Source organism: Oncorhynchus nerka, linkage group LG14, assembly GCF_034236695.1.
Source record: "Oncorhynchus nerka isolate Pitt River linkage group LG14, Oner_Uvic_2.0, whole genome shotgun sequence".
Taxonomy (NCBI): domain Eukaryota; kingdom Metazoa; phylum Chordata; class Actinopteri; order Salmoniformes; family Salmonidae; genus Oncorhynchus; species Oncorhynchus nerka.
In genome coordinates, this window is record NC_088409.1 from 42,043,936 (window position 1) to 42,070,595 (window position 26,660).

The 26,660-nt window shown below is 43.0% G+C and overlaps 1 protein-coding gene across 1 annotated transcript in view; it reads left to right on the forward strand.

Moving 5' to 3' along the window:
• The window catches only part of LOC115141118 (inactive phospholipase C-like protein 2), a 68,145-nt gene extending 42,369 nt beyond the window's left edge, over positions 1 to 25,776 (forward strand). Inside the window, 6 exon segments of the mRNA XM_029679766.2 lie at positions 89 to 1,049; positions 1,052 to 2,571; positions 9,375 to 9,578; positions 15,119 to 15,194; positions 19,931 to 20,040; positions 23,855 to 25,776. Of these exon segments, the coding sequence (XP_029535626.2) occupies positions 89 to 1,049; positions 1,052 to 2,571; positions 9,375 to 9,578; positions 15,119 to 15,194; positions 19,931 to 20,040; positions 23,855 to 24,061 (3,078 nt within the window). The 3' untranslated portion in view covers positions 24,062 to 25,776.
• Positions 25,777 to 26,660: the final 884 nt, after the last annotated feature.

Below are 26,660 nucleotides of genomic sequence, written 5' to 3' on the forward strand. Positions count from 1 at the left end.
CCTCTTTTTACCTCTAAATCTAAAGTGATGTACTTATTTTCCACTGGTTTACAGATCAGGTATTCAGGTTTTTGCTTTTCTTCCTTAGGATGGCTCGAGGCAGCGCAGAGAGAGGAAGAAGACTGTTTCGTTCAGCAGCATGCCCACTGAGAAGAAGATCAGCAGTGCGAGCGACTGCATCAACGCCATGGTGGACGGCTCTGAACTGAAGAAGGTCCGCTCCAACTCCCGCGTTTACCACCGCTACTTCCTCCTGGACGCCGACATGCAGTCTCTAAGGTGGGAACCCTCCAAAAAAGAGTCAGAGAAAGCCAAAATTGATGTCAAGTCCATCAAAGAGGTGCGGACAGGGAAAAACACAGAAACGTTTAGGACCAACGGAATATATGATCAGATATCAGAGGACTGTGCCTTCTCAATCATCTATGGGGAAAACTATGAGTCTTTGGACTTGGTTGCAAACTCTGCCGATATGGCCAACATATGGGTGACCGGGCTTAGATACCTGATATCCTATGGGAAACACACCTTGAATATGATTGAAAGCAACCAGAACAACATGCGCTCCTCCTGGCTCGGTGACCTCTTCGAGGAGGCTGATGCCAACAACAGCAAGCACATCAGTCTATGTGCTGCTGTGCAGCTAATTAAAAACCTAAACGCTGGTCTCAAAAACATTAAGATTGAACTCAAGTTCAAGGAGTTTCACAAATCTAAAGATAAGGTGGGGTGTGGTGTGACTAAGGAGGAGTTCATTGAAGTCTTTCATGACCTTTGCACAAGACCAGAAATGTATTTCCTTCTTGTCCAGTTCTCTAGCAACAAGGAATTTCTAGATACCAAGGACTTAACTATGTTTCTGGAGGCTGAGCAGGGTATGGCACAAGTAAGTGAAGACACCAGTCTGGAGGTCATTCAGAGCTATGAACCTTCCAAAGAGGGGCAGCTCAAGGGCTGGCTCTCCCTTGATGGGTTTACCAATTATCTCATGTCACCAGAGTGCCACATCTTTGACCCTGAACAAAAAACAGTGTGTCAGGACATGAACCAGCCCTGTCCCACTATTACATCAACGCTTCCCACAACACATACCTGATCGAGGATCAGTTTAGAGGCCCCTCTGACGTTACAGGGTACATCCGTGCCCTCAAGATGGGCTGTCGTAGTGTAGAACTAGATGTCTGGGATGGACCAGATAATGAGCCTGTCATTTACACTGGCCACACAATGACCTCGCAGATAGTCTTCCGCAGTGTCTGTGACGTCATCAACAAATATGCCTTTGTTGCATCTGACTTTCCCCTGATATTGTGTCTGGAGAACCACTGCTCTTTAAAGCAGCAAAGGGTCATGTTTCAGCACTTGAAAAAGATTATTGGTGATAAGATTCACATGAAACCACCCTCATCTGAGGACAGCTACCTGCCCTCACCCTTTGACCTCAAGTGTAAAATCCTGCTGAAAGGGAAGAAGCTGGGCGCGATCTGCATCGGCTCAGAGGGTGAAGTGACTGATGAGGATGAGGGGGCTGAGATGTCCCAAAGAATGAACATTGAAGCCGACGAACAACAGAGCATACCACTGAAAAAGTTCCAGCTGTCCAAGGACCTCTCTGATCTGGTAACGTTGTGTAAATCGATTGCGTTCAAAGACTTCCCAACAGCTTTCCAAAGCCAGAGGCACTGGGAACTTTGCTCGTTCAATGAGGTTTTTGCCAGTCGCTGTGCCAGTGAATTCCCAGGCGACTTTGTTAACTACAACAAGAAATTATTGGCGAGAGTCTACCCCAGCCCAATGCGGATTGACTCCAGTAACATGAACCCTCAGGACTTCTGGAAGTGTGGTTGCCAGATCGTGGCAATGAACTACCAGACCCCCGGCCTGATGATGGACCTAAACATTGGCTGGTTCCGTCAGAATGGGAACTGTGGTTATGTGCTGCGACCAGCCATAATGAGGGAGCAGGTGTCATATTTCAGTGCCAACACTAAAGACTCAGTGCCTGGTGTGTCTCCTCAGCTCTTGCACATAAAGATCATAAGTGGACAAAACTTCCCCAAACCAAAAGGCTCAGGCGCCAAAGGAGATGTGGTTGACCCTTACGTCTATGTGGAGATCCATGGCATCCCTGCTGATTGTGCAGAGCAAAGGACTAAAACTGTCAATCAGAATGGGGAGAACCCACTGTTTGACGAAAGCTTTGAGTTTCAGATAAATCTACCTGAGCTGGCCATGGTGCGCTTTGTGGTGCTTGATGATGACTACATTGGCGACGAGTTCATCGGCCAGTACACAATCCCCTTCGAGTGTCTCCAGCCGGGATTCCGGCACACACCGTTACAATCGCTAACGGGAGAAGTCCTTCCCCACGCCTGGCTGTTTGTCCATGTGGCCATCACCAACCGAAGGGGCGGGGGCAAGCCTCATAAGAGGGGACTGTCTGTGCGTAAGGGCAAGAGAAGTCGGGAGTACGCCACCATGAGGGTGCTGGTCATCAAGGCTGTGGATGACATCTTCAAGACAGCCATACTGCCACTGAGGGAAGCCACCGACCTCAGAGAAAACATGCAGGTAAGGGATTGAACATTATTTGTAATAAGGGTTACATGGAGAAAATCGGTCCCCTCTGAAATGAAACTGGATGGCCCTCCCTTAAGCAAAATATATTTGATCTAATCCCTCAAAATAAATTATAAAAAGAAGTGACCCTCCCCTATACCCAAAATAATAATTAAAGCAAAGTGGATAGCAGAGAACATGTCTACCGTTTACCCTCGTGTCTTGGACAGACCAGAGCATTGCATGGCAATGCAGGAATTCTTTATAGCGCACAGGCCTGCGGGCCAGAAGGTTATGGGTTGGCAGACCACCATGGACAACAGTAGGGATAGAAAGATCTCTCTCCTGCAGGTCCGAGGGGGAAAAAACCCAACATTTTTTATAAAAATGTCATGCACTTTGACATCTTTTTTAATACCACACAAATTACCAAAATTACAGTTTAACCTCTTACCTCTACCTGGGACGCTTGCGTCCCAACTAGAGCTCTGGAAATGCAAATGCGCTACGCTAAATGCTAATAGTATTAGTTAAAACTCAAAAGTTCATTAAAATACACATGCAGGGTATCAAATTAAAGCTACACTCGTTGTGAATCCAGGCAACAAGTCAGATTTTTAAAATGCTTTTCGGCGACAGCATGAGAAGCTATTATCTGATAGCATGCACCAATACACTACAACAGAAAAGCACAGCAGGGGACGTAAACAAAATAATTAGCATTTCGGCGTTACACAAACCGCACAATAAAATAGAAAACAGTCATTACCTTTCACCATCTTCTTTGTTGGCACTCCTAGATGTCCCATAAACACTATTGGGTCTTTATTTCGATTAAATCGGGCCATATAAAGCCAAGATATCGTTATATGTAGACTGTGTGATAAACGAAAAAAACAGCGATTTCACAACGTAACGTCATTTTTTAAAATTCAAAAAGTAGACGATAAACTTTCACAAAACACTTCGAAATACGTTTGTAATGCTACTTTAGGTATTAGTAAACGTTAATAAGCGATAAAAATCAACCGTAGGCGATGTACATATCATTATCTTTCGGTTCAACCAAGAATCAAAGAGGATTAAATTCACAAGATACTCGACTGCATGGGGATGCTGTGGGAGTTGAATGCTCGGTCTTATCTAATTCGGCTCACTGTTAACAATTGCTGGAAGTGGCGCAAGGATATTTATTTCCATTTTCTGTGATCAGGTTTTCCTGCGCTTTCCGATGTAACGCACGTTATGTAATAGCCACAGTCGTGATTTAACCAGTTTTAAAAACGTCCGAGGGTTTCCTATACACACATTCTAACCATATGAACGTACTATATTCCTGGCATGAGTAGCAGGGCGCTGAAATGTTGCGCGATTTTTAACAAAATGTTCAAAAAAGTAGAGGGTAGGAGCAACTAGTTAAGAATGGACTGGGCGATAGCTTATGTGTTCATCTTATCATATTTCTCCAATGCCAAATCAGTGTGTCTGGTTTGCAACGTAGCTGTCCGTGTTTGCAAATGATTGGGAATCTGAGCATTGGTTCTTTTAAAGGTTAGGCCTAACCTTTCCACCCCAGACAGAGTACCGACGCTTTCAAATGTAAGCTTTATCTGCTGGCCACTTTTTCCCCGTGGTTTAACCCAACGAGAGATGGTCAGAAGTGTTTCCCTAAAGGCTGTCTGGGTTTAAACATATTCTATTGTACACAGTGAACAGCTTAATCAACTGATAGTGACAGAATTAGATTTCATCTCCCAACCAAAGTCTGTTTTGTCTCATCGGCTATAGAAGGTTGTAGCTCAGCCTCTTAATGTCAAAGAAAGGATCCATCGGAGTCGCGTCTTTCCTGGGTACTTTACAGCTTGTTTCTAGCATAAAACATTGCGGACCAAAACGCTGTTATAGATCACTTTACATAATCGGATCCCATTTTATTTTCTTCTTAATCTTACGCTAACAAGAGGTAGGCCTGTGATTTTTGCCATTTTTAAATAAAATGTAGGCCTATGGCATACCCTCTCGATTTGAGTGTTTGTTTTAATTTAACAGCCCTTCACTGACACGGGGTAGGATATTTAAAGAATGCATGAAGTGGTGGAGGAATTGACTGACAAATCTATGGCTATAGCAGCCTATAGCCTAATTTAGTCTGTCAAAAAGGTAGGCCTGGGTAACCATTCTGTAAATTTCGATCCATCCCTAAGGATTGACTTGTAAAACATCAACAATTTATGCCCAGTTTATATTGGCCAGGCTAGCCTATATTAACCTCTTACGTCGACGCATGCGTCCCATCTAGCCATCTGGAAATGCAAATGCACTACGCTAAATGCTAATAGCACTCGTTAAAACTCAAAACGCTCATTAAAACACACATGCAGGGTACTGAATTAAAGCTACACTCGTTGTGAATCCAGCCAACAAGTCAGATTTTTAAAATGCTTTTCGGCGAAAGCATGAGAAGCTATTATCTGACAGCATGCAACACCCCGAGATACCCGAAGGGGACGTAAACAAAATAATTAGCATAGCCGGCGCTACACAAAACGCAGAAATAAAATATAAAACATTCATTACCTTTGACGATCTTCTTTGTTGGCACTCCTAGATGTCCCATAAACATCACTATTGGGTCTTTTTTCCGATTAAATCGGTCCATATATACCCTAAATATCGATCTATGAAGAGTGTGTGATCAAGGAAAAAACACAGTTTTAAAACGCAACGTCATTTTTTAAAATTAAAAAAGTCGATGATAAACTTTCACAAAACACTTCGAAATACTTTTGTAATCCAACTTTAGGTATTAGTAAACGTTAATAATCTATCAAATTGATCACGGGGCGATGTGTATTCAATAGCTCCACGTCTTGAAATCATGTTCAGAAATTTCTACTCCAAAACATCCTGTCGGAGACCGGAAGGAATGGGCTCTCTCTTACTCGTTTGACCAAGAAACAAAGCGCAGTCAATTGACAAGACTGGCGACATCGTGTGGAAGCTGTAGGACTTGCAATCTCAGCCCCATCTAATTTGCTTTCCAATAGACAATACATGCAAGTGGCGCATTGATATATTTTTCAGATTTTGGTGATCAGTTTTCTTGCGCTTTTCGATGAAACAGACGTTATGTTATAGTCACAGCCGTGATTTAACCAGTTTTAGAATTGTCAGAGTGTTTTCTATCCACACATACTAATCATATGCATATACTATATTCCTGGCATGAGTAGCAGGACGCTGAAATGTTGCGCGATTTTTAACAGAATGTTCGAAAAAAGTAGGGGGTAGACTTAACTAGTTGCTCCAACCCTCTACTTTTTTGAACATTTTGTTAAAAATCGCGCAACATTTCAGCGCCCTGCTACTCATGCCAGGAATATAGTACGTTCATATGGTTAGAATGTGTGTATAGGAAACCCTCGGACGTTTTTAAAACTGGTTAAATCACGACTGTGGCTATTACATAACGTGCGTTACATCGGAAAGCGCAGGAAAACCTGATCACAGAAAATGGAAATAAATATCCTTGCGCCACTTCCAGCAATTGTTAACAGTGAGCCGAATTAGATAAGACTGAGCATTCAACTCCCACAGCATCCCCATGCAGTCGAGTATCTTGTGAATTTAATCCTCTTTGATTCTTGGTTGAACCGAAAGAGGGGCACGATGTACCTCCGGTCTCCGCCCAGATCATTCCGGAAGAGCTCTCTCCTGAAATTTTTTCCAAGACGACAGCTAATGAATGTACATCGCCTACGGATGATTTTTATCGCTTATTAACGTTTACTAATACCTAAAGTAGCATTACAAACGTATTTCGAAGTGTTTTGTGAAAGTTTATCGTCTACTTTTTGAATTTTAAAAAATGACGTTACGTTGTGAAATCGCTGTTTTTTTCGTTTATCACAGTCTACATATAACGATGTCTTGGCTTTATATGGCCCGATTTAATCGAAATAAAGACCCAATAGTGTTTATGGGACATCTAGGAGTGCCAACAAAGAAGATGGTGAAAGGTAATGACTGTTTTCTATTTTATTGTGCGGTTTGTGTAACGCCGAAATGCTAATTATTTTGTTTACGTCCCCTGCTGTGCTTTTCTGTTGTAGTGTATTGGTGCATGCTATCAGATAATAGCTTCTCATGCTGTCGCCGAAAAGCATTTTAAAAATCTGACTTGTTGCCTGGATTCACAACGAGTGTAGCTTTAATTTGATACCCTGCATGTGTATTTTAATGAACTTTTGAGTTTTAACTAATACTATTAGCATTTAGCGTAGCGCATTTGCATTTCCAGAGCTCTAGTTGGGACGCAAGCGTCCCAGGTAGAGGTAAGAGGTTAACAGGTTTTAAGTAATATTTTTGGGGCGAATGTGCATGCTTTAATAAAGTTGTGGATGAGTCGTTTGAATCAAGTTTATTTACTCATCCGCCTACACGGGCATGTTTTTGTTAGAATATGAACACTGACCCCTAGAGTCAAGCGAGGATCACAGCAAGATTTACTACAAAGGCTGTGTAGCATCTAAAAAGAAAGCCCCTTTTGGCAAGAGGAAACAAAACCACCAAGCTTGATTTAATCAGATTTGCTCTAATCCATGTGTATTGCACAACAGTTGAGACAGACTCAAGGAGACTTCGAAGCTCAGAGGCAGTCTGGTGACATCCCCAGTGGAGCACTGAGGCCTGGGGCTGATATTCAGATATCCAGGTAGTGGCTTATGAGCATACCTTCTAATATGTCAAATGGAAAACGTGTTACGTAATACTACACTGTGGCGCTTATGGGCTTGTCAGTAATAATTCTAATTCTAGAAGGAGATTACTGAAAGGACAGATTACCACAAATTATGATGAAGTGGAGTGGAAACGAGACTAGTGTGTCACCTATTTTTATAAGAGCAAAAAACGGATATGGTGTTTTACTTCAAATTTGCACTCAGTAAGCTGTTAGGAGCAATGATCAATCTTTTATTGGTTGAAACAGGACATAACAGAAAGATATCGACCAGAAGATGAACAGTAGGCTATTCTTACCCAGTACCCACATGACAATTTGCCTGTTCAGATGATCCATCTGCTTTTGTGCATTCCTGTGTGCTCACTAGCTTTCCACTAGGCCCCGCATGAGCTAGTCTACTTCAAACAGCTGGTCTTTTCTGATCTTCGCCATCTTTTTCCCACTGAAGCATACAGAGCAATGTGTCAGAAGGAAGTCGCATACTCCCCACTCTGTGGTTGGTCTTTTGTGGGGCATTGTGTATTAGGGTTTATTTTGGTCGTTCTGTTTACATTGTAGTCATTATGGATAACAGGCCACTGGCCCTGAGACTAACACATCTTGGGCGTTCTCTCTGTGGCTGTTTGTCCTCCCAGGTTGTTTACACGCTGTTTAAATTGGGCCTTTCACAGGAATGTGTGTGTGTGTGTGTGTGTGTGTGTGATCGAATGACTAACAAAAACCAACAAAGGTCCTTGAAGGTAACAAGTACTCTTAACTACTTCCTATCACAGGGTATTTCTCTGTACTTGTACTTCAGCTTCTAGGCTGTTAATTAGTAACTACATAGGCCACATTAACTTAGGTAACTTAACAGAGCTCAGTTATTTTCTATGATAGATAATTGAAAACATTAGGAATCATCTAATCACGGATCTTCAGTCATAATGAATTAAATGAAACAGCTGAATGAGATAATTACTCAAGTGAACTGTCACGGCAGTGAGCTTTATCTTAAATGACTAAAACCAAACCAAACTGAAATGAAAACAAACAGGAACTCTGAACCGTAATAATTCACTTGTCATTCATGCCCCAGTATCCTTGAGGCTAATACTGTTTTGCAACTTAATTTGCAATAGGGGTGTGGACGTTTAAATGTTAAAGAATTTGGGATCCCTAACCGAAAAAGTTTATTTTAAATTTTAATGTAGATCCAGAAAGTAAACGGCGTGAAGCGAACCCATGCATGTGCCGATACTGTGTGAGAGTGATGTGTTGCATCTCTCTCATCTCTATATCCTAGCGTATTCATTGATAATAGGCCCTGCTTTACTGAAGTTGCGAGACATTGCAGGCCAAGACATTGTGAGATACAGCATTGTATTGCGAGATAGAGCTTTTGATTGCTGATAGACAGCCTAGTTCACGGTTCTGACTCTGTCTGCCTGTTGGTCGACCTGCCTATACTGTGCCCCTCCCCTCTCTCTCTCCATCCCTTGCTAGCTCGCTATGAAAGATGCAAGTGTTTGATTAGTTTCCGTACTTCCGAAAACACAGTCTCCTCCGTTCTAAAAATACAAAATCTTAGGAGTCAATTCCTAGCGGAATCGAATCTTGACACTCAGAAATGGGAGTCGAGGAATCAATTATTTTTAAGTCTACTTTTCACCACTACGTCATCGGCGTTAACAGTTGGAAAAATGGCAGAGAAAGGCAAGCGACAGCAGCAAAGTCCTGTATGGCAATACTTTGAGAAGGAAATGCAAACATTGAGTGGTGGAATTGAGGTACATTAATGGCAGTACAGGTGCAATGCTTAACCATCTGAAAAGGGACTCCCAAACCGCTGCTGGCCGCAGCGCATCTGCATTGTGAATTCACATGGAATTTGATCCATTTTTCTAATTGTTTAATTTGTGACATCCCTAGTCTGCAGTACAGTATGCTGCATCTTGTCCATTATAGAAACCAACTCAAGCTTTCATCTTCCACTTTGTCCAGTGTTCTTTGTCTTCAATGCAACAACATGCTTACTTAGTCTTTAGTTCATCATCAGGACACCAACCCAAGCTTTCATGTTCCTTTGCAGAATGCCATAGTGCCCTTCAAGGAACTATGTGGCCTCTCGGCGGTGGCCAACCTGAAGCAGTGCATCCTGGCCCTGTCCTCCCGGCTGACAGGGGCTGACAACAACCCCCTCCTGGTGTTCAACCTCAAGGACCAGTACCCCACCATGGAACCCCAGGGCCAGCTACCAGATGTCCTGAAGAAGGTGGTCACCACCTATGACATGGTGAGTACAGGAGGACTTTTGTTTGAACAGTATCATGTTTTTTTTCTTTCTTCTTCTTTGTTTTATAAGGTTAGTTGAACGAGGACATTCTTTTTTAGGACCAGGACTTGGAATCCGGGATCTTACTGCATATTTTAATCTTGATTTGATTTGATTTTAATAAAAGCCTTTCTCATTAAGACCACCACTAATGTGCTGATTTGTAAAAACAACCTCAAAACACCTAGAGCATTAGTTTGATTCTAATCAAGTCAAGAGGAGGGTTTAGTGGGATTTGAATGGTAACATGGGGTTAAGAGGGTTAGGTAATAGGGCAGGGGAAGAGTTGTTTTAATCAAGTAATTTAATCAATGTTGACAAAGGACTGAAGTTATATTACACCCCCCTCGGGCCTTAATTATATATGGCAAATATACCACGCCTAAGGGCTGTTCTTAGGCACGACGCATCGCAGAATTTCTGGATACAGCCATTAGCCATGGTATATTGGCCATATACCACAAACCCCCGAGGTGTCTTATTGCTATTATAAACGGGTTACCAATGTAATTAGAGCAGTAAAAATACGTGTTTTGTCATACCCATTGTATATGGTCTCATATACCACGGCTGTCGGCCAATCAGCATTCAGGGCTGAACACCCAATTTATAATGCGTCATTGAGGCTATTTCAATACAGACCTATTACGCCTTACACCTCACCGCAATCAATGTACCTTAATAGTACAAGAGTGTTATAGAATGCCCTTCATCCCCATTTTGAATGTTTCATTACTTATCTAATGTATATGCTACAATACAGAGCGCAAGTTAACAACAACTTGAAAGCTCTGCTAGATTATTCAACGTGGCCATGGAAAAAGGAACATTGATATTTCATTCTCAAATCTGTAGCCTATTTGCTCTGAATATGTATTGAATACGCTTTAAAATATTCATACTTTTGATATTTCTATTTGACACCAGCTGTTTTCTGTGTCAGACATGTTTGCCTTGTACAAAGCATAAATCCTGGAGAAGTATTGGTGAAGCTTATTATCCACTGTAAACACAGGTCAAAGGCCACAGACTGCATCAGTACACCATTAGCATAGCATTTACCTAATGTATTCATAATGTCTTTCTCTTGACTTTAGAACCCCCACACAGAGCATGAAGGTAATGTGCTAACTAACCTGAGAACAAACGAGTCTTACGTAATTCTACTCAAGTGTCTCACTCATTGAGAGTCATGGACAGACGTCAGTAAAGTTTGGATCATGAGTTAATCGTTAGACAATGATTCGTGTGTCCTCAGGAAAATGTGAAGTGAACGAAGATCCAGTCGTGTGTCGTCGTCCCCTGGATACATTTTATGTAGAAGGACTGAGAAGCTCAGTTTGGGTGACATTTTAAAAGGACATCCAAAAGGAATAAATACATTATGCTGACATGCCCCTTGCCTGTACTTCTCACAGAAACCACTTCATGTACCATTTTTTTCCCCCCTCCAACACTTTCACTGGTTGCCACTACTCTTGCTCAACTAAATATGTAATCTGTCTCATCACTCCAAAAAATGATGAGGTAGGGAAGTGTTTTACCCCAAGTTACCCTACAATTGACCCGTGTTACGTTTAGGTCCACTCTCCCTATGCACTCGAGGTGAATTGCAGAGCGGTAACGTGCTCAACCATGCCGCTGCTAAAAACTCTTGGTTTAAAATGGTGCAGTTCAGCATATTTAGGAGTATAGAAATAAGTATGAATGGAAAGCCGGGATCCACCTCTTTTTTTTTAAACAAATGCTATTTAAAACGGTTATTTTCCCCCACGATTGAATTAAGAATTGTTGTGCATTGACTGCTTGTTAGAATGCAGGTTTCCCTCCCTTTGGCACTCATAACTTGAATGCGCCTTGCGAGGAATATTTATCTTGCATAGAATACACAACAACAAGCCGACTAAGTAAATACCGTTGAAATCGGAAGTTTACATACACTTAGGTTGGAGTCATTAAAACTCGTTTTTCAACCACTCCACAAATTTCTTGTTAACAAACTATAGTTTTGGCAAGTCAGTCAGGACATCTACTTTGTGCATGACATAAGTACATTTTCCAACAATTGTTTACAGACAGATTATTTCACTTATTATTCAGTGTATCCCAATTCCAGTGGGTCAGAAGTTTACATACACTAAGTTGACTGTGCCTTTTAAACAGCTTGGAAAATTACAGAAAATGATGCCATGGCTTTAGAAGCTTCTGATAGGCTATTTGACCTCATTTGAGCCAATTGGAGATGTACCTGTGAATGTATTTCAAGGCCTACCTTAACTCAGTGCCTCTTTGCCTGACATCATGGAAAATCAAAAGAAATCTCAGAAAAATAATTGTAGACCTCCACAAGTCTGATTCATCCTTGGGAGCTATTTCCAAACGCCTGAAGCTACCACGTTCATCTGTACAAACAATAGTACGCAAGTATAAACACCATGGGACTATGCAGCCGTCATACCACTCAGGAAGGAGACACATTCTGTCTCCTAGAGATGAACGTACTTTGGGGCGAAAAGTGCAAATCAATCCCAGAACAACAGCAAAGGACTTTGTGAAGATGCTGGAGGAAACCGGTACAAAAGTATCTATAGCCACAGTAAAACAAATCTTATATCGACAGAACCTGAAAGGCCGCTCAGCAAGGAAGAAGCCACTGCTCCAAAACCGCCATGAAAAGCCAGACTACGGTTTGCAACTGCACATGTGGACAAAGATCGTACTTTTTGGAGAAATGTCCTCTGGTCTGATAAAATAGAACTGTTTGGCCATAATGACCATCGTTAGGGGGAGGCTTGGAAGCCGAAGAACACCATCTCAACTTTGAAGCACGGGGGTGGCAGCATCATGTTGTGGGGGTGCAGGAGGGACTGGTGCACTTCACAAAATAGATGACATCATGAGGAGGGAAATTATGTAGGTATAGTGAAGCAACATCTCAAGACTTCAGTCAGGAAGTTAAATCTTGGTCGCAAATAGGTCTTCCAAATGGACAAGGACACCAAGCATACTTGCAAGCAAAGTTGTGGCAAAATGGCTCAAGGACAACAGTCAAGGTATTGAAGTGGCCATCACAAAGCCCCGACCTGAATCCTATAGAACATTTATGGGCAGAACTGAAAAAGCATGTGTAGCAAGGAGGCCTACAAACCTGACTCAGTTACACCAGCTCTGTCAGGAGGAATGGGACAAAATTCACCCAACTTATTGTGGGAAGCTTATGGAAGGCTACCCAAAACATTTGACCCAAGTTACACAATTTAAAGGCAATATACCAAATACTAATTGAGTGTATGTAAACTTCTGACCCACTGTGAATGCGCTGAAAGAAATAAAAGCTGAAATAAATCATTCTCTCTCTCCTATTATTCTGACATTTCACATTCTTAAAATAAAGTGGTGATCTTAACTGACCTAAGACAGGGGATTTTTACTAGGATTAAATGTCAGGAATTGTGAAAAACGGAGTTTAAATATATTTGGCTAAGGTGTATGTAAACTTCAGACTTCAACTGTAGATATAAACTACTCTATTATGGGTTTGTCTGGTTTTGTTTGCAGATGAAAAGTAAATGTGGACTCTTCCAGTATCTTCAAAGTGCTCCTCTGCAGAAATTGTCTTAATTGAAAGTGCTGTTCTTCGTGTTGTAAATGTATTGTGTAGATTTTACTAGAAAAAATGTAGGGAAGTACCAATGTTCTACAAAGTAGTAGTTTGTTTATGATAACCATTACCATTTTGAAGCCTTGTAAAACACTCCCAGTAGCACCACAAAATACACAAATCACCATAGCTAGTATTTAGCGAGCAAAGCCAGCATTCAGTTCAGCTGCTTACCTCTCAATCCACTATAAATACCTCCCCATGTTGCTGTGTCTGTCACCAAGGCTGTAATTTCTTCACCCATTAGTAAAGTAATCAGTGTGCCTGACAGCCTCCAGCCCTGTTACTGCAGCTGTGGACTGTCACAAACAGCCCCCCCTCCTCCCTCACACACCACGCCCGCCTCCCTCAGCTTAGTCACAACGTGTTACACTCATCATAGACTGTAGGAATGCTCTGGGTTGCCCTCATAAAACTAGGTTTGATGCCCACCTCAATAAATATATAGGCCATATTATTAATTGTCAGTGCTTTCAACTCATTTTGTAAGTCACTCCTAATTTTCAAATTATGTATCACCAAAGAACATTTTCTAATATCTTTATTACCTAATGTCCCCATTTGGGTGTAGAGGGCTGGAGTCTCTGTTTGAAACCTTCATCTCTCTCTTCACTGCCTGAAGTGGAACGCCCAGCCCAGCAGTCCACCATGGACAGGCTGTCACAGACACACAGTCACAGTGCTGCTGATCCACTTAGCTCCTGTCACATCGCTCTCAATGCTCCTAAGTAGGTACTCTCCTCTTTCTCACTGGTTGGAAAACTGGCACAGCAACAGGCATCGATCTCGGGGCGGGGGCGCGCGCATGTTGTTGGGTCACCGGCTGCCCGTCAGAGATTGACTTGGCAACTAGAGCTCTGCTGAAACAACTGCCCACGCTCCCCATCCCAAGCCCCCTGACCGGTCTGCCTTGACAATGGAACAAGGACCTGCTTTTATTATGTGACCTTGCAGTGCTCTTAAGTCACTGAGGGAATGTACAAGTCAATTACGCCAGAGCAGCGAACATAAAGCCCAGCACCCGGAAGGCTGCTGTAACTGTGTCATCTCGCCCCAGAATCGCATTAAGAAACCTATTCTAATTTTAGATGATACATCATTTCCTTCAGATGATCATATTAATTGCACTCCGAGAGGCGGTAAGAAGGGAGAAAGATCCAGATGGTCGTACCCGTGTGTATGGCTCCTGGGTGGTGCAGTGGGTATTTACCAGGATCCATGACAGTAAACACACGCATCATTAACCCCCCGAAATACCCCCGATGTACCAGGGATGTATTTTGGGGTGTTTATTTTTTGGTCAGGCATAAGAAGTGGAAATGGGCCTCTATCTGTGATCAGAGCCACCATGACAATTTCAACACAGTCATGGAGGTCAGAAGTGTGTGCACTCAATTAAGGCAGGGAGCTACATTTAGCGGTCCGCTACCCAGCTGTAATGCCACAGATAAGGCTGCGTTACGCCTCCGAACAAGGCCTCTCCTATTTACAACAGATTGCTGTAATAAACAATAATAACCTACTCTTGAAATCACGTGTTTTCAGACCAACTCTGAAACAGGACTTTTTATAACGGTAACATGCAATTACTGTAATACCCTAGTTGTCTTGCAACTTTCAATAACATGCTCTGATACACTCCCCTCCCTCTGTTTTTACTGTGCCTCAGCACAACTCCCGCTGCTTGGCCCTCTGTCTCTGTAATAAGGGCCTAGGCTGCTTTCTCCCCCGCACTGGATACATACTTCGCAAAATTAAGATTGCTCACCACCGCAGGATGCCAGGCTGCTGTAAAGGGAATAAAGAGGTTCATATGGACTGTTTTCTCCTCTCCTGACAGATGATCCAGACCAGCAAGACTCTGCTGGAGAACTCTGAGGGAGTCTATGACCGAATACTGCTAACCCAGAAAGCAGGTAAGAAAGGGAAAGGGGATACCTAGTCAGTTGTCCAACTGAATGTATTCAACTGAAATGTGTCTTCTGCATTTAACTGAATCAGAGAGGTGCAGGGGGGCTGCCTTAATCGACGTCCACGTCTTCGGCATCCTGGGAACAGTGGGTTAGCTGCCTTGCTCAGGGGCAGAATGACCGATTTTTACCTTCTGGTTAATGGCCCAACACTCGAGAGGGATAGAGCTGAATAAAGAGCGTTTAACATGAAAAGCCCATTTCTCTGCAAAGATCCACTGTCCCTCAGATCTTCCCTTCTTCCTTTCATGTACAATCATCCCCCCTCTCTGAAGTCTGCCATGGAGAGCGGCAGCTAACAAAAAAGATGGACTGATTTATGCCGGCCCTGTTACATAAGAGTTATTAACATTTGATTCATGCTCATTTCTGTGACCCGGATGCTTTGAAACGCTGCTTTGGTTCTGCTTGGTTTTTGATGATTCTCACGGCGTCGGCCTCGCTGCTCCTCTAATTAGGAGGGTTGCAGCTGAGGTGTTAAACACCCAGGTTCTGAACAAAACAACATCAAAGACTGGCAGGCGGCAGCGGTCCCTTTATGCCTGGTTTCCACCAGGAACCGCACCGCTACAAGACCTGCAGAACGGGATCAATCCCATTTTATAACAAAATGAACGGGAATCATTGTATGAGCAATTGATTGGAAAAGAATTGATCTCATTGTGAGGGTAATTCTGCATTTGCACTTTGATATGAATATTGCAGCTTGTGTACTCTTGCAATTTTATTATATCTGTGCTATTAGCACTGTTTATCCCACTCCTTTGGTGAGTCTCTGAGAATAGCCTTCTGGCCCTGCATAATGTATTGACTTGATCTGGGCAGGGGCGGTGTTAATCCAGTCTGCTCTGGGGCCTGGGGGATCGGGAGGATCTTGGAGCCTTGATAGTGTGATTGGCAGCTGGCAGAGATCCCACCCCTCGCTCCAAGGTGGGAGAGTCTTCGCTTGAGAAGCTGTCAGAATGTTCACTCTCTCTTCCTTCCCCCATTATGAGGAGAACTCAACAAGGTGGATATTTCTAGAAAGAGCTCTAATGGTTCAAACTCTGCAAAACCAAATTGTGTGCTTTAAAAAGCAGCATAAAATTGACCTGTAGATTTACTCCAGTACAAATAAAATCATATTCAATGAGAGGATAATTTAGACGTCTGTGTCTAATCTAATGCAGCGTATTTCAGCAATGTTTTCCATCTAAGCATTGTAGATGTTTCATTTATCATGGAGTAACTTGCTTGGAGCGCCGAGTGAGGAAAAACAGGCCGTCGTTCCAGGGGGCTGGGATTTATTGGTTTCCAGATGGATGACATATAAAATATTCATAGTCTATTGTCTTGGCTCATCAGGGGGGTGGAGGAGTGTGTCTTTTTAACTGAGGTGTGCGTCGCAAATCAATGGCATCTCGCCGTCGTCTCCTCTTAGTATTCATCACAACACCTACAGGGCCTGCCTTCAAGCTGCTGCCCGAGACCTTAGCCATTGGTAGTCTGAGAGTTTAGATGTGAACGGCCTAAAGGAATGGTGATGAAAGGAACAACAAAAACAACTATTTCTCTAGGCAGCAGGGTGATACGGAATTGTGCTCAGATGGGTCACTTTTTGGTGTTCGCTAGATCTATAGTATTACAGTATATTGTGTCCATAGTCTGAAAGCATTCCTCTTCAAAGTTGCTATGAAACCATCACACTTTTTCAATGTATAGCTATTTGCCTCTAATCTTTTAAATGTCTATGAAAAATGAACCTAAAAGTAACTAGGGATGGGCACACGTACACAGTACCAGACTTAAGGTTTGCATTTGTTTACTAATTATTCGAATACAAGTACTCGAAATTCACAAATGCAACTATTTAGTTGGTTACATTTATAAGCACTGACAATTTCAAACTCGAGTAAGGTGTGTGTATTCTTTGAAGTATGTCAAGTGCAGTGAAAAATGTAAGTTTGGTTTTCAATTGTGTATCAGAACAACCAGCATAGCGCAAACTTTTCTGCCTTCAGCCCCGTTTCACGCTAACATGTGAGTACTCAATTATTTCCATGAGTACTCAAACACAGACATTTTTTCAAGTTCCCATCCCTAAAATGTACCTAACTAGGCCACTCAGTTGAGCCAAAATGATAGGCTACTGAAGCTAGGAAATGCTTCATAAGTATTTGTATTATTTCATTACTTAATATGGGCTCACAAGACAACTATACAAGTTAAACATGGGCTTCCACATTAGCTGCCAAAGGCAGGTCACTACCAGGCACCATATCAAATGTACTGGGCTGGATTCAACCACTGACATTTTGCAAAATAGGACACAACAGATGTTGTATTTTCATCGATATGTATTGTCAGCTGTGAGTGTGAGTGGAAAATGGGTCAATACAAACTGTATTCCCTCCGGACAGTGAGCAGAACATTCCAGCAAAAAGCTACTGGAGTTTGGAGTCATCCATCATAACTGCTCAGAGAGCAAACCGCCTCAAAAGACCCTCTGGGTAACAATAAACAAAGCTCACTACTTATTTGTATTTATTTTATCTTTATTTAACTAGGAAAGACAGTTGAGAACAAAGTCTTATTTTCAATGATGGCCTAGTGGGTTAACTGCCTTGTTCGGGGGCAGAACGACAGATTTGTTCCTTGTCAGCTCGGGGATTCAAACTTGCAACCTTTCGGTTACTAGCCCAATGCTCTAACCACTAGGCTATCCTGCCGCACCTTTAAACTTACTGTCTAAAGCGCACAGATCAAATGCAATACTTGACACTCACACGGGTACCAAATAACATCTGGGACAATTCAATAGCTGAACCCCAAAATACACCTAGTCTGGACAGAGTAATGCTTATAACAGATCCCACCTAGGTTAACTTTTACAAACTGCCTAAAAAAACAAGCTAAAGAGAAAATGTGGAACATAAGATGAATTGAAAAACACCATTACAGTAATGGCCATTAAATGCCGTAGGTGATTATTCTACAGGGTCAAATGCATCATCTATTCAGGAGGATTGGGGACACTCAATCAATGTGTTGCTTTTGCGATTCAATCCATTATTAATAAAGCTAGTAAACATTGTAGGCTACAATACAGGTTGGGGAAACAGTTTCATGAATATTTCCTATGACTGGGCACTCTGGTCCAAGTTCATTATGCTGAGTTATTGAGCTCCAGGCAGACGAGGGAGAAGATAACACCATCGAAAGAAACTAATCCCTGTTGTATTGTTATTGGCCACGGCAAACCCCTTTCCTACCTGCCGCTCGGTTATGGACTGTCAAAGGTGACTGAGAACCTTTTGGTGGCTCTATACAGTCTCTGTCAGCGAGCATACGCTTGCAGAGAATTGAGTTTGAAAGGGTTTGCTCAGAATTACAGAATTAGTCCCCCCTACACTGCGTTGCTAAGCAACCCCTGCTGAGAGTTTGTGTGTCTTTCCAGCACAGTCATGCTTCACGAGTACAACAGTAGTGACTGTAGTTACAGCAGCACAACTCCTGAGGGTGGGGGATAATCATTCCGGAATCATTCAGATGTTTCACAGTGCACAAATTCAAAATGGCTGGGAGGAACAGATTATTAGCACTGTGTATGGTCCAAAAAAAAAGTATATGCCCTACGCATTCTCTGTAAGAGAATACAATAATAGCCTCAACCAGGGCCTAATTTGTGAACATTTTTTGGCCCATTTTCTGTCTAGACTCTTCATCTAGGTCAGCTATGTGCTAACTGCTGGAGTGCCAATATCACAGACCTCAGAATCTCCTCAACATCCATCCATCCAACTCACACCCAGCGTATATCTCAAATGTATGGTATTTGGTGTTGCCATGGAAACAACGCCAACAGGGCTGGGAACTGACCCAGAGCTAATAGAGCGCCGTGATAGATCTGAGCATGCTCAGTCCGACCGTTTCAGCTTGTGTTTGTTTGTGTGTGTGTGTCTGCCATCAGCTGAGTCTGGTGACTACTATCAGTAGTATACCAAGCTCCCGTTACAGAGCACCTTAATGGCCAGACCTTCAGCTGTTGCTCTGATGTTGTGGACTCCACTGCAACGTGACTCAAATGAAACACACGGCAATGTTAGTCTGTGTATCCTAACGGAGAGCAGCACGCAGTCCGAGAGAGAGGAGGGAAGAGGGGAAGGAGAGGAAGGGAGCTCCTCGGGAGACAAGTCCCTCCTCTGCTCAGCACCTTGATGCTAATCCAGAGTGAGAGGATGTCGTGTCTGTCTGCCCTGCCCATGCTAGTCTTGCTCTCTCTTTCTCTCATGCTCTCAAGAATATGTCTCTCACTCCATCTTGACCTCACCGGCTTTGCTTCCTTCCTCATGTTGTCTGCTGGGCAGCTGTTTTCAGGCTGGTGTAATTGCTATGTACACTGAGAGACAAACATACAAAACTGACGGGCTGATGGTTGAATCCGAAATGAATACTTAACGTATGATCATCTAATGTGTGTTGGTGTTTTATCATTGTCTCACACGTCAAGAATAAAACCAAATGTGTGAAGCCTTAACTTAAGACTTTTCTCATAGTGCTGACACTTGCCTAACCCCAATTGGCATTTCATGCAAAACTAGCATATAAATGCATTGTACGTCAATGCTAGCTTCTGTGACAAATGTGTGTGAATACAGTGCGTAAAACTCATGTGTCCCCTCCCCTGACCCCTCTCTTCCCAGCGATGGCGTTCCATGAGAACCTCCATGACATGGCGGTAAAGGAGGGCCTGAAGGGCAGGAAGCTGGCCAAGGCTGTGGAGAGCTTCACCTGGAACATAACCATCCTCAAGGTAAGGATAATGACCACCTAGTTTGAGTCATTTGTTTCTGAAATCTTTTTTTTTGTGACAGTTTTTAGCTTTTGTTTAATCTATTTTAGCTACCAATAAACCGTTTAAAACCATCACGTATAAATCGATCTGTGGACACCGTAGATCAAAATGGCTTGCATTGAGTGGTAGCCCTGATTCTGACACAGGAAGTATGTCTCTTCTGCCTGTATGAAGCAGGATGTGAAATCTGACACCACTTGCAGCAGGGATGTCCCTCCTTCCATTTAATTTGCCTACAGTGCCCTCGGAAAGTATTCAGACCCCTTGACTTTATTCACATTTGTCAGCAATCTACACACAATACCCCATAATGACCATGCGAAAACAGGTTTTTAGAAATATTTTGAAAATGTATTAATAACAAAAAACAGATACCTTATTTTTGTAAGTATTCAGACTCTTTGCTATGAGACTCAAAATTGAGCTCAGGTGCATCCTGTTTCCATTCATCATCCTTGAGATGTTTCTACACCTTGATGAAGTCTACTTGTGCTAAATTCAATTGATTGGACATGATTTGGAAAGACACACCTATCTATATAAGGTCCCACAGTTGACGGTGCATGTCACAGCATAAACCAAGCCATGACATCGAAGGAATTGTCCGTGGAGCTCTGATACAGGATTGTGTCGAGGCACAGATCTGGGGAAGGGTACTGAACGATTTCTGCAGCATTGAAGGTCCCTAAAAACACAGTGGCCTCGCATCATTCTTAAATGGAAGAAGTTCACCACCCTGGATGGTTCCGACCTAGAATATGTGGACATCTATAAGTACCTAGGTGTCTGGCTAGACTGTAAACTCTCCTTCCAGACTCAATCAAATCTAGAGTCGGCTTTCTATTCCGCAACAAAGCCTCCTTCACTCACGCCGCCAAACTTACCCTAGTAAAACTGACTATCCTACCGATCCTCGACTTCGGCGATGTCATCTACAAAATAGCTTCCAACACTCTACTCAGCAAACTGGATGCAGTTTATCACAGTGCCATCCGTTTTGTTACTAAAGCACCTTATACCACCCACCACTGCGACCTGTATGCTCTAGTCGGCTGGCCCTCGCTACATATTCGTCGCCAGACCCACCGGCTCCAAGTCCATGCTAGGTAAAGCTCCGCCTTATCTCAGTTCACTGGTCACGATGGCAACACCCACCCGTAGCACGCGCTCCAGCAGGTGTATCTCACTGATCATCCCTAAAGCCAACACCTCATTTGGCCGCCTTTCGTTCCAGTTCTCTGCTGCCTGTGACTGGAACGAATTGCAAAAATCGCTGAAGTTGGAGACTTATCTCCCTCACCAACTTCAAACATCTGCTATCTGAGCAGCTAACCGATCGCTGCAGCTGTACATAGTCTATCGGTAAATAGCCCACCCAATTTTACCTACCTCTTCCCCATACTGTTTATTTATTTACTTTTCTGCTCTTTTGCACACCAATATCTCTACCTGTACATGACCATCTGATCATTTATCACTCCAGTGTTAATCTGCAAAATTTTAATTATTCGCCTACCTCCTCATGCCTTTTGCACACAATGTATGTAGACTCTTTTATTTTTTATTCTACTGTGTTATTGACTTGTTAATTGTTTACTCCATGTGTAACTCTGTGTTGTTGTCTGTTCACACTGCTATGCTTTATCTTGGCCAGGTCGCAGTTGCAAATGAGAACTTGTTCTCAACTAGCCTACCTGGTTAAATAAAGGTGAAATAAAAATAAAATAAAAAGTTTGGAACCACCAACCACCCGGCCAAACTGAGCCGGAACCGCCCGGCTAAACTGAGCAATCAGGGAAGGGCCTTGGTCAGGGAGATGACCAAGAACCTGATGGTCACTCTGACAGAGCTTTAGAGTTCGTCAGTGGAGATGGTAGAACCTTCCAGAAGGACAACCATCTCTGCAGCACTCCACCAATCAGGCCTTTATGGTAGAGTGGCCAGACGGAAACCACTCCTCAATAAAAGGCACATGACGGCCCGTTTGCCAAAAGGCCCTTAAAGACTCTCAGACCATGAGAAACAAGATTCAATGGTCTGATGAAACCAAGATTGAACTCTTTGGCTTGAATGCCAAGGGTCACGTCCGAAGGAAACCTGGCACCATCCCTACAGTGAAGTGTGGTGGTGGCAGCATAATGCGGTGGGGGTGTTTTTCAGCGACGAGGACTGGGAGACTAGTCAGGATCGAGGCAAAGAGGAATGGAGCAAAGTACAGAGTTCCTTAACGAAAACCTGCTCCAGAGCTCTGACTGGGGCGAAGGTTCACCTTCCAACAGGACAACCACCCTAAGCACACAGCCAAGACAATGCAGGAGTGTCTTCGGGACAAGTCTCTGAATGCCCTTGAGTGGCCCAGCCAGAGCCCTGACTTGAAGCCAATCTAACATCTCTGGAGAGACCTGAAAATAGCTGTGCAGCAACGCTTCTCATCCACCCTCACAGAGCTTGAGAGGATCTGCAGAGAAGAATTTGAGAAACTCCCAAATACAGGTGTGCCAAGCTTGTAGTGTCATAATTGCTGCCAAATGTGCTTCAAGAAAGTACTGAGTAAAGGGTCTGAATACTTATGTAATATTTCTAAAATAATTAATAGATTAACAAATACTTTGTTTGTCGTAGATGGAGAATATTAAAATGAGATGAAAGGCGAGTTCCTAACAGGTTCAGGAAGTGAAGCTAGAGCTCCGAGAGATGTTCAATGCGATGGGGCCGATGTTTTGATCGAGAGACCTTTAGAAACTTTTCTAACACTAAATTTTCTCTAACAGTAAATATACAAATATGTATTTTACAGTTCTAAGGAAGGTGAAATCTTAATGGATTTGAAAAAATGTAATTTCAAGCCTTATACATAGTTTTGTTGAATAGGAAATAATCAAAATATGATCTGTGTAATTAAGCTTGTGTCCTCAATAGTGACTACACCTCTGCAATAATAACTATATTTATAACTATTTTTACTAGAGAAGTGAGAGTTTAACCTTGGAGTATGCCGCATTACTAGTTATTGTTTATCTCATGAGAAATAATTACTTTTGGGGATTACAATGATTACATTTTCGATTACATTTAGTTACATGTAAGAGGTTTAACTTAATGTTTGTTTTGAGGACCGACATAAGCAGTGAATTTAAATTCAAGAAACAACTTCAGAGCGAACACTTCAGAGATTATGATTCCACCGTGCAGTTGAGCTTCACTAAATAAGGAAAAAACTATATTTTTTGAGAGTTTGTTTACAGAAGGGACATAAGGTAGCTAGGTTTAAATTGACATTTGTTTTTCAGCTGCAGCACGGTGGAATAAGAGCCTATGTCTGAGCTAGTTAGATTGCACACACTGTCTGATGTATTTGTCTTCATGCCGTTCATTTAATCCCTGTGTCAATGCAAGGGGTAATTATCGGGGAATGACCTTCCACATATTTATTTGTGATATTTGCATGCGTTAATTGCATGCTCACCTCATGAGCGTTTGGGCTCATCATTTATACATGGTCCCTGGGAAATTGAGTTGGTGCCTGGTGAGTGTTTGGCTACGCTGCATAATTCATTATACACAGAAGCAGCGGTTACGCTCTGTGGGTATTGGGGAGGTGTAGGACTCCAATGTCTGACCGCATACAACGAAGATTAAACAGTTAGTACCACACTACTCTCTCGCTTCGTGACCTTTTTGTCTTTCTGTTTAAACCGGAGATTAAAGTTGTTAATACATGCTCCGTTGTCTCTATATTGCCATTCCTGTCATGTCCCTTCCTCCCCTCCAGGGCCAGGCGGACCTGCTGAAGCACGCAAAGAGTGAGGTCCAGGAGAGCCTGAAGCAGATCCACTACGCCGCCCTCACCTGTAACCTCAGTAAGGACGGGCCTTCAGGGAGCACAGCGGGCTCCGAGTCCAGGACCCGACCACGCAGCCTGGACGCCATCCCTGAGAAAGCCACGGGGGAGGACGAGCTCTCTGAGGAGGACAACTGAAGGCTTACGCCCTAAACCCTTCATACCTCCAAGCCCCTTGCCCTACCCTAGTGGCATACATAAATCTCCTTACCGCAGTCCTACACAAACCTAACTACAGTATACCTGTTCTAGTGCCGTATACAACCATTCCATTCCCACCCCAGTCCCACACAAACCTGACTACAGTATACCTGTTCTAGTGCCGTATACAACCATTCCATTCCCACCCCAGTCCCACACAAACCTGACTACAGTATACCTGTTCTAGTGCCGTATACAACCATTCCATTCCCACCCCAGTCCCACACAAACCTAACTACAGTATACCTGTTCTAGTGCCGTATACAACCATTCCATTCCCACCCCAGTCCCACACAAACCTGACTACAGTATACCTGTTCTAGTGCCGTATACAACCATTCCATTCCCACCCCAGTCCCACACAAACCTGACTACAGTACACCTGTTCTAGTGCCGTTGCCACACACAACTATTCTTATTCCAGTGCCGTATACAACCATTCCATTCCCACCCCAATCTCACTCAAACCTCCCTTTGCTTAACCAGGTACCACACAAAAAGCCCTTAACCCCTCCTGCCCACCTCAACGTCCAACAGCAAGATGTTGCAGGTCAACTAGGAGGGTCAAGTGAACTTGCAGCCACGGGACAGTCTTAAAGCCGTGACCTACTGTAGAGAGAGTGCACTTATTTACAGGCAGACCCCAGGGTCTGACCCTAGGAGAGCCGCTCTAAAGGGTCCAAGGATTTCTTAAGCACAATTTACGGGTTTCTGACCAACCAGAAATTAGAGCTGTGAATGTAATAGGAAACAGGAACAATGGAGAGAAGGAAAGAAGAAAAGGGAGGCGAGAGCTGTTTACAATAATGAACTTGTTCTTGTCTGCCAAAATGGTATGTTTATATATGGAGTTCTGTTACTTTTTTTGCAGCGTGCTTCATTTTATTATTGTATTCTTGAGAAATAAGATTTATTTTGTAAAGGAAATGGCTCGTCCATGAAAAATAACTATTTTATTTGTCTGTACAGATGTGAAATTGTGGTGTCCTTTACACTTTCCCACTGGAGAGTTCCTTTGTCGAGACGAGGGACGGATAGACTTTCAACCTCAGTGTGTGGTCCAAAGGGTGGCAGTCGGAGTCTTAAACACAACCAGCAACTGCTTAGGGAAGGAACCATGGAGAGAATAACTCGTTAGGTCTACGTTTTGGTATCATTTCACCATTCCACGTGAGAGGCTTGAGTAAGGTGTACAAAGTAATAATAGCTTCTCAACCCGTCCTGGTAACAAACCAACACCCTATTCATGAATACGGTTTCATATATGACTGTGCCTCATTGCTACAAATCAGTCAACAAAAGGGATGGATGGTGAGGAAAGAGCTGTTCTTCCTCGCATCCATCTGTCTTAACCTGCTTTTGCCCACCAGTTGCTTCTAGTTTGTATTTTGTTCATTCTCTCCACAGTGCTGAAACAGCGTTGCTCCTGGTCAACTTTAGCCACCCACCACCACCTCTGGATCTCACCCACCAGTGTTTTAACTGGGCCCACACTGGGACAAAAAGTCATTCACAAACTTCAGTGCTGTGACAGTTGTATTTATAACTGTTGTTAACCATTTTTACAGATGGAGAGAAAAAGAAGAAAAAAATACCGGTTTTGCTTTTCTGTTAATTCCTGAAACCTTCAGAATAAACCACGTTAAATCGTTTATGGTGTCTGGTGTCAGATTCAATGACCGACCGTATGAACATTCATTAACATTCTACAGTGTGCTGTTTTCTGTTCTATTAATGCTATTACTGTTCAAGGGCAGACAGAGACTTCAGGGTCTGGATATCCCATCCATCGCATGGAGCTGCTGGAGGAACTGAAGGATCTCCATAGATTTGTTTACAGTGTGCTGATAGGAGTGGAAAGAGCCTTGGGATATCTAGCGAACCACAGGCGTGTCTGGCACATGTTCTCAGATACACACAGACCTGCACGCACAGCTGATAACCCATAAAAACAGACACAATTCTTCTTCTTTTTTGTCACTGTTTGTTTCCACTTTATTTCCCTGATAGACCACTGCATTGTGGTCACTGGTCGGCACAGAAAAACAAGCACCCCAACACATCACAGGACAAAGGCCTCAGGACATGTTCTTAGAAAAGCAGAAAGATTGTCCCCTGTAAGTCAAACCAGAGTACAGCACCACAAACTAGCATTTAGAATAGATCAAAGCAAAGTTTATTGGTTGCGTACACAGATTTGCAGATGTGCAGTAATACCTTGCAATAAAAAAAAACACTCCAGGACAAATCATTAAAAAGACATTCTATAGGATAAGCCATGATTAGAATACAGTATATATATGTGGGTAAAACAGTATGTAAACATTGTTCAAGTGACCAGTGTTTAATGACTACAGTATGTACATAGGGCAGCAGTCTAAGATGCAGGGTAGAGTACGGGGTGGTACCCGGTTAGAACCATGACTAAGGTTCAGGGCATGGTACTGGGCGGAGGCCAGCTAGTGGTGAACGTTTAACCGTCTGATGGCCTGGAAATAGAAGCGGTTTCTCATTCTCTGTCCCAGCTTTGATGCAC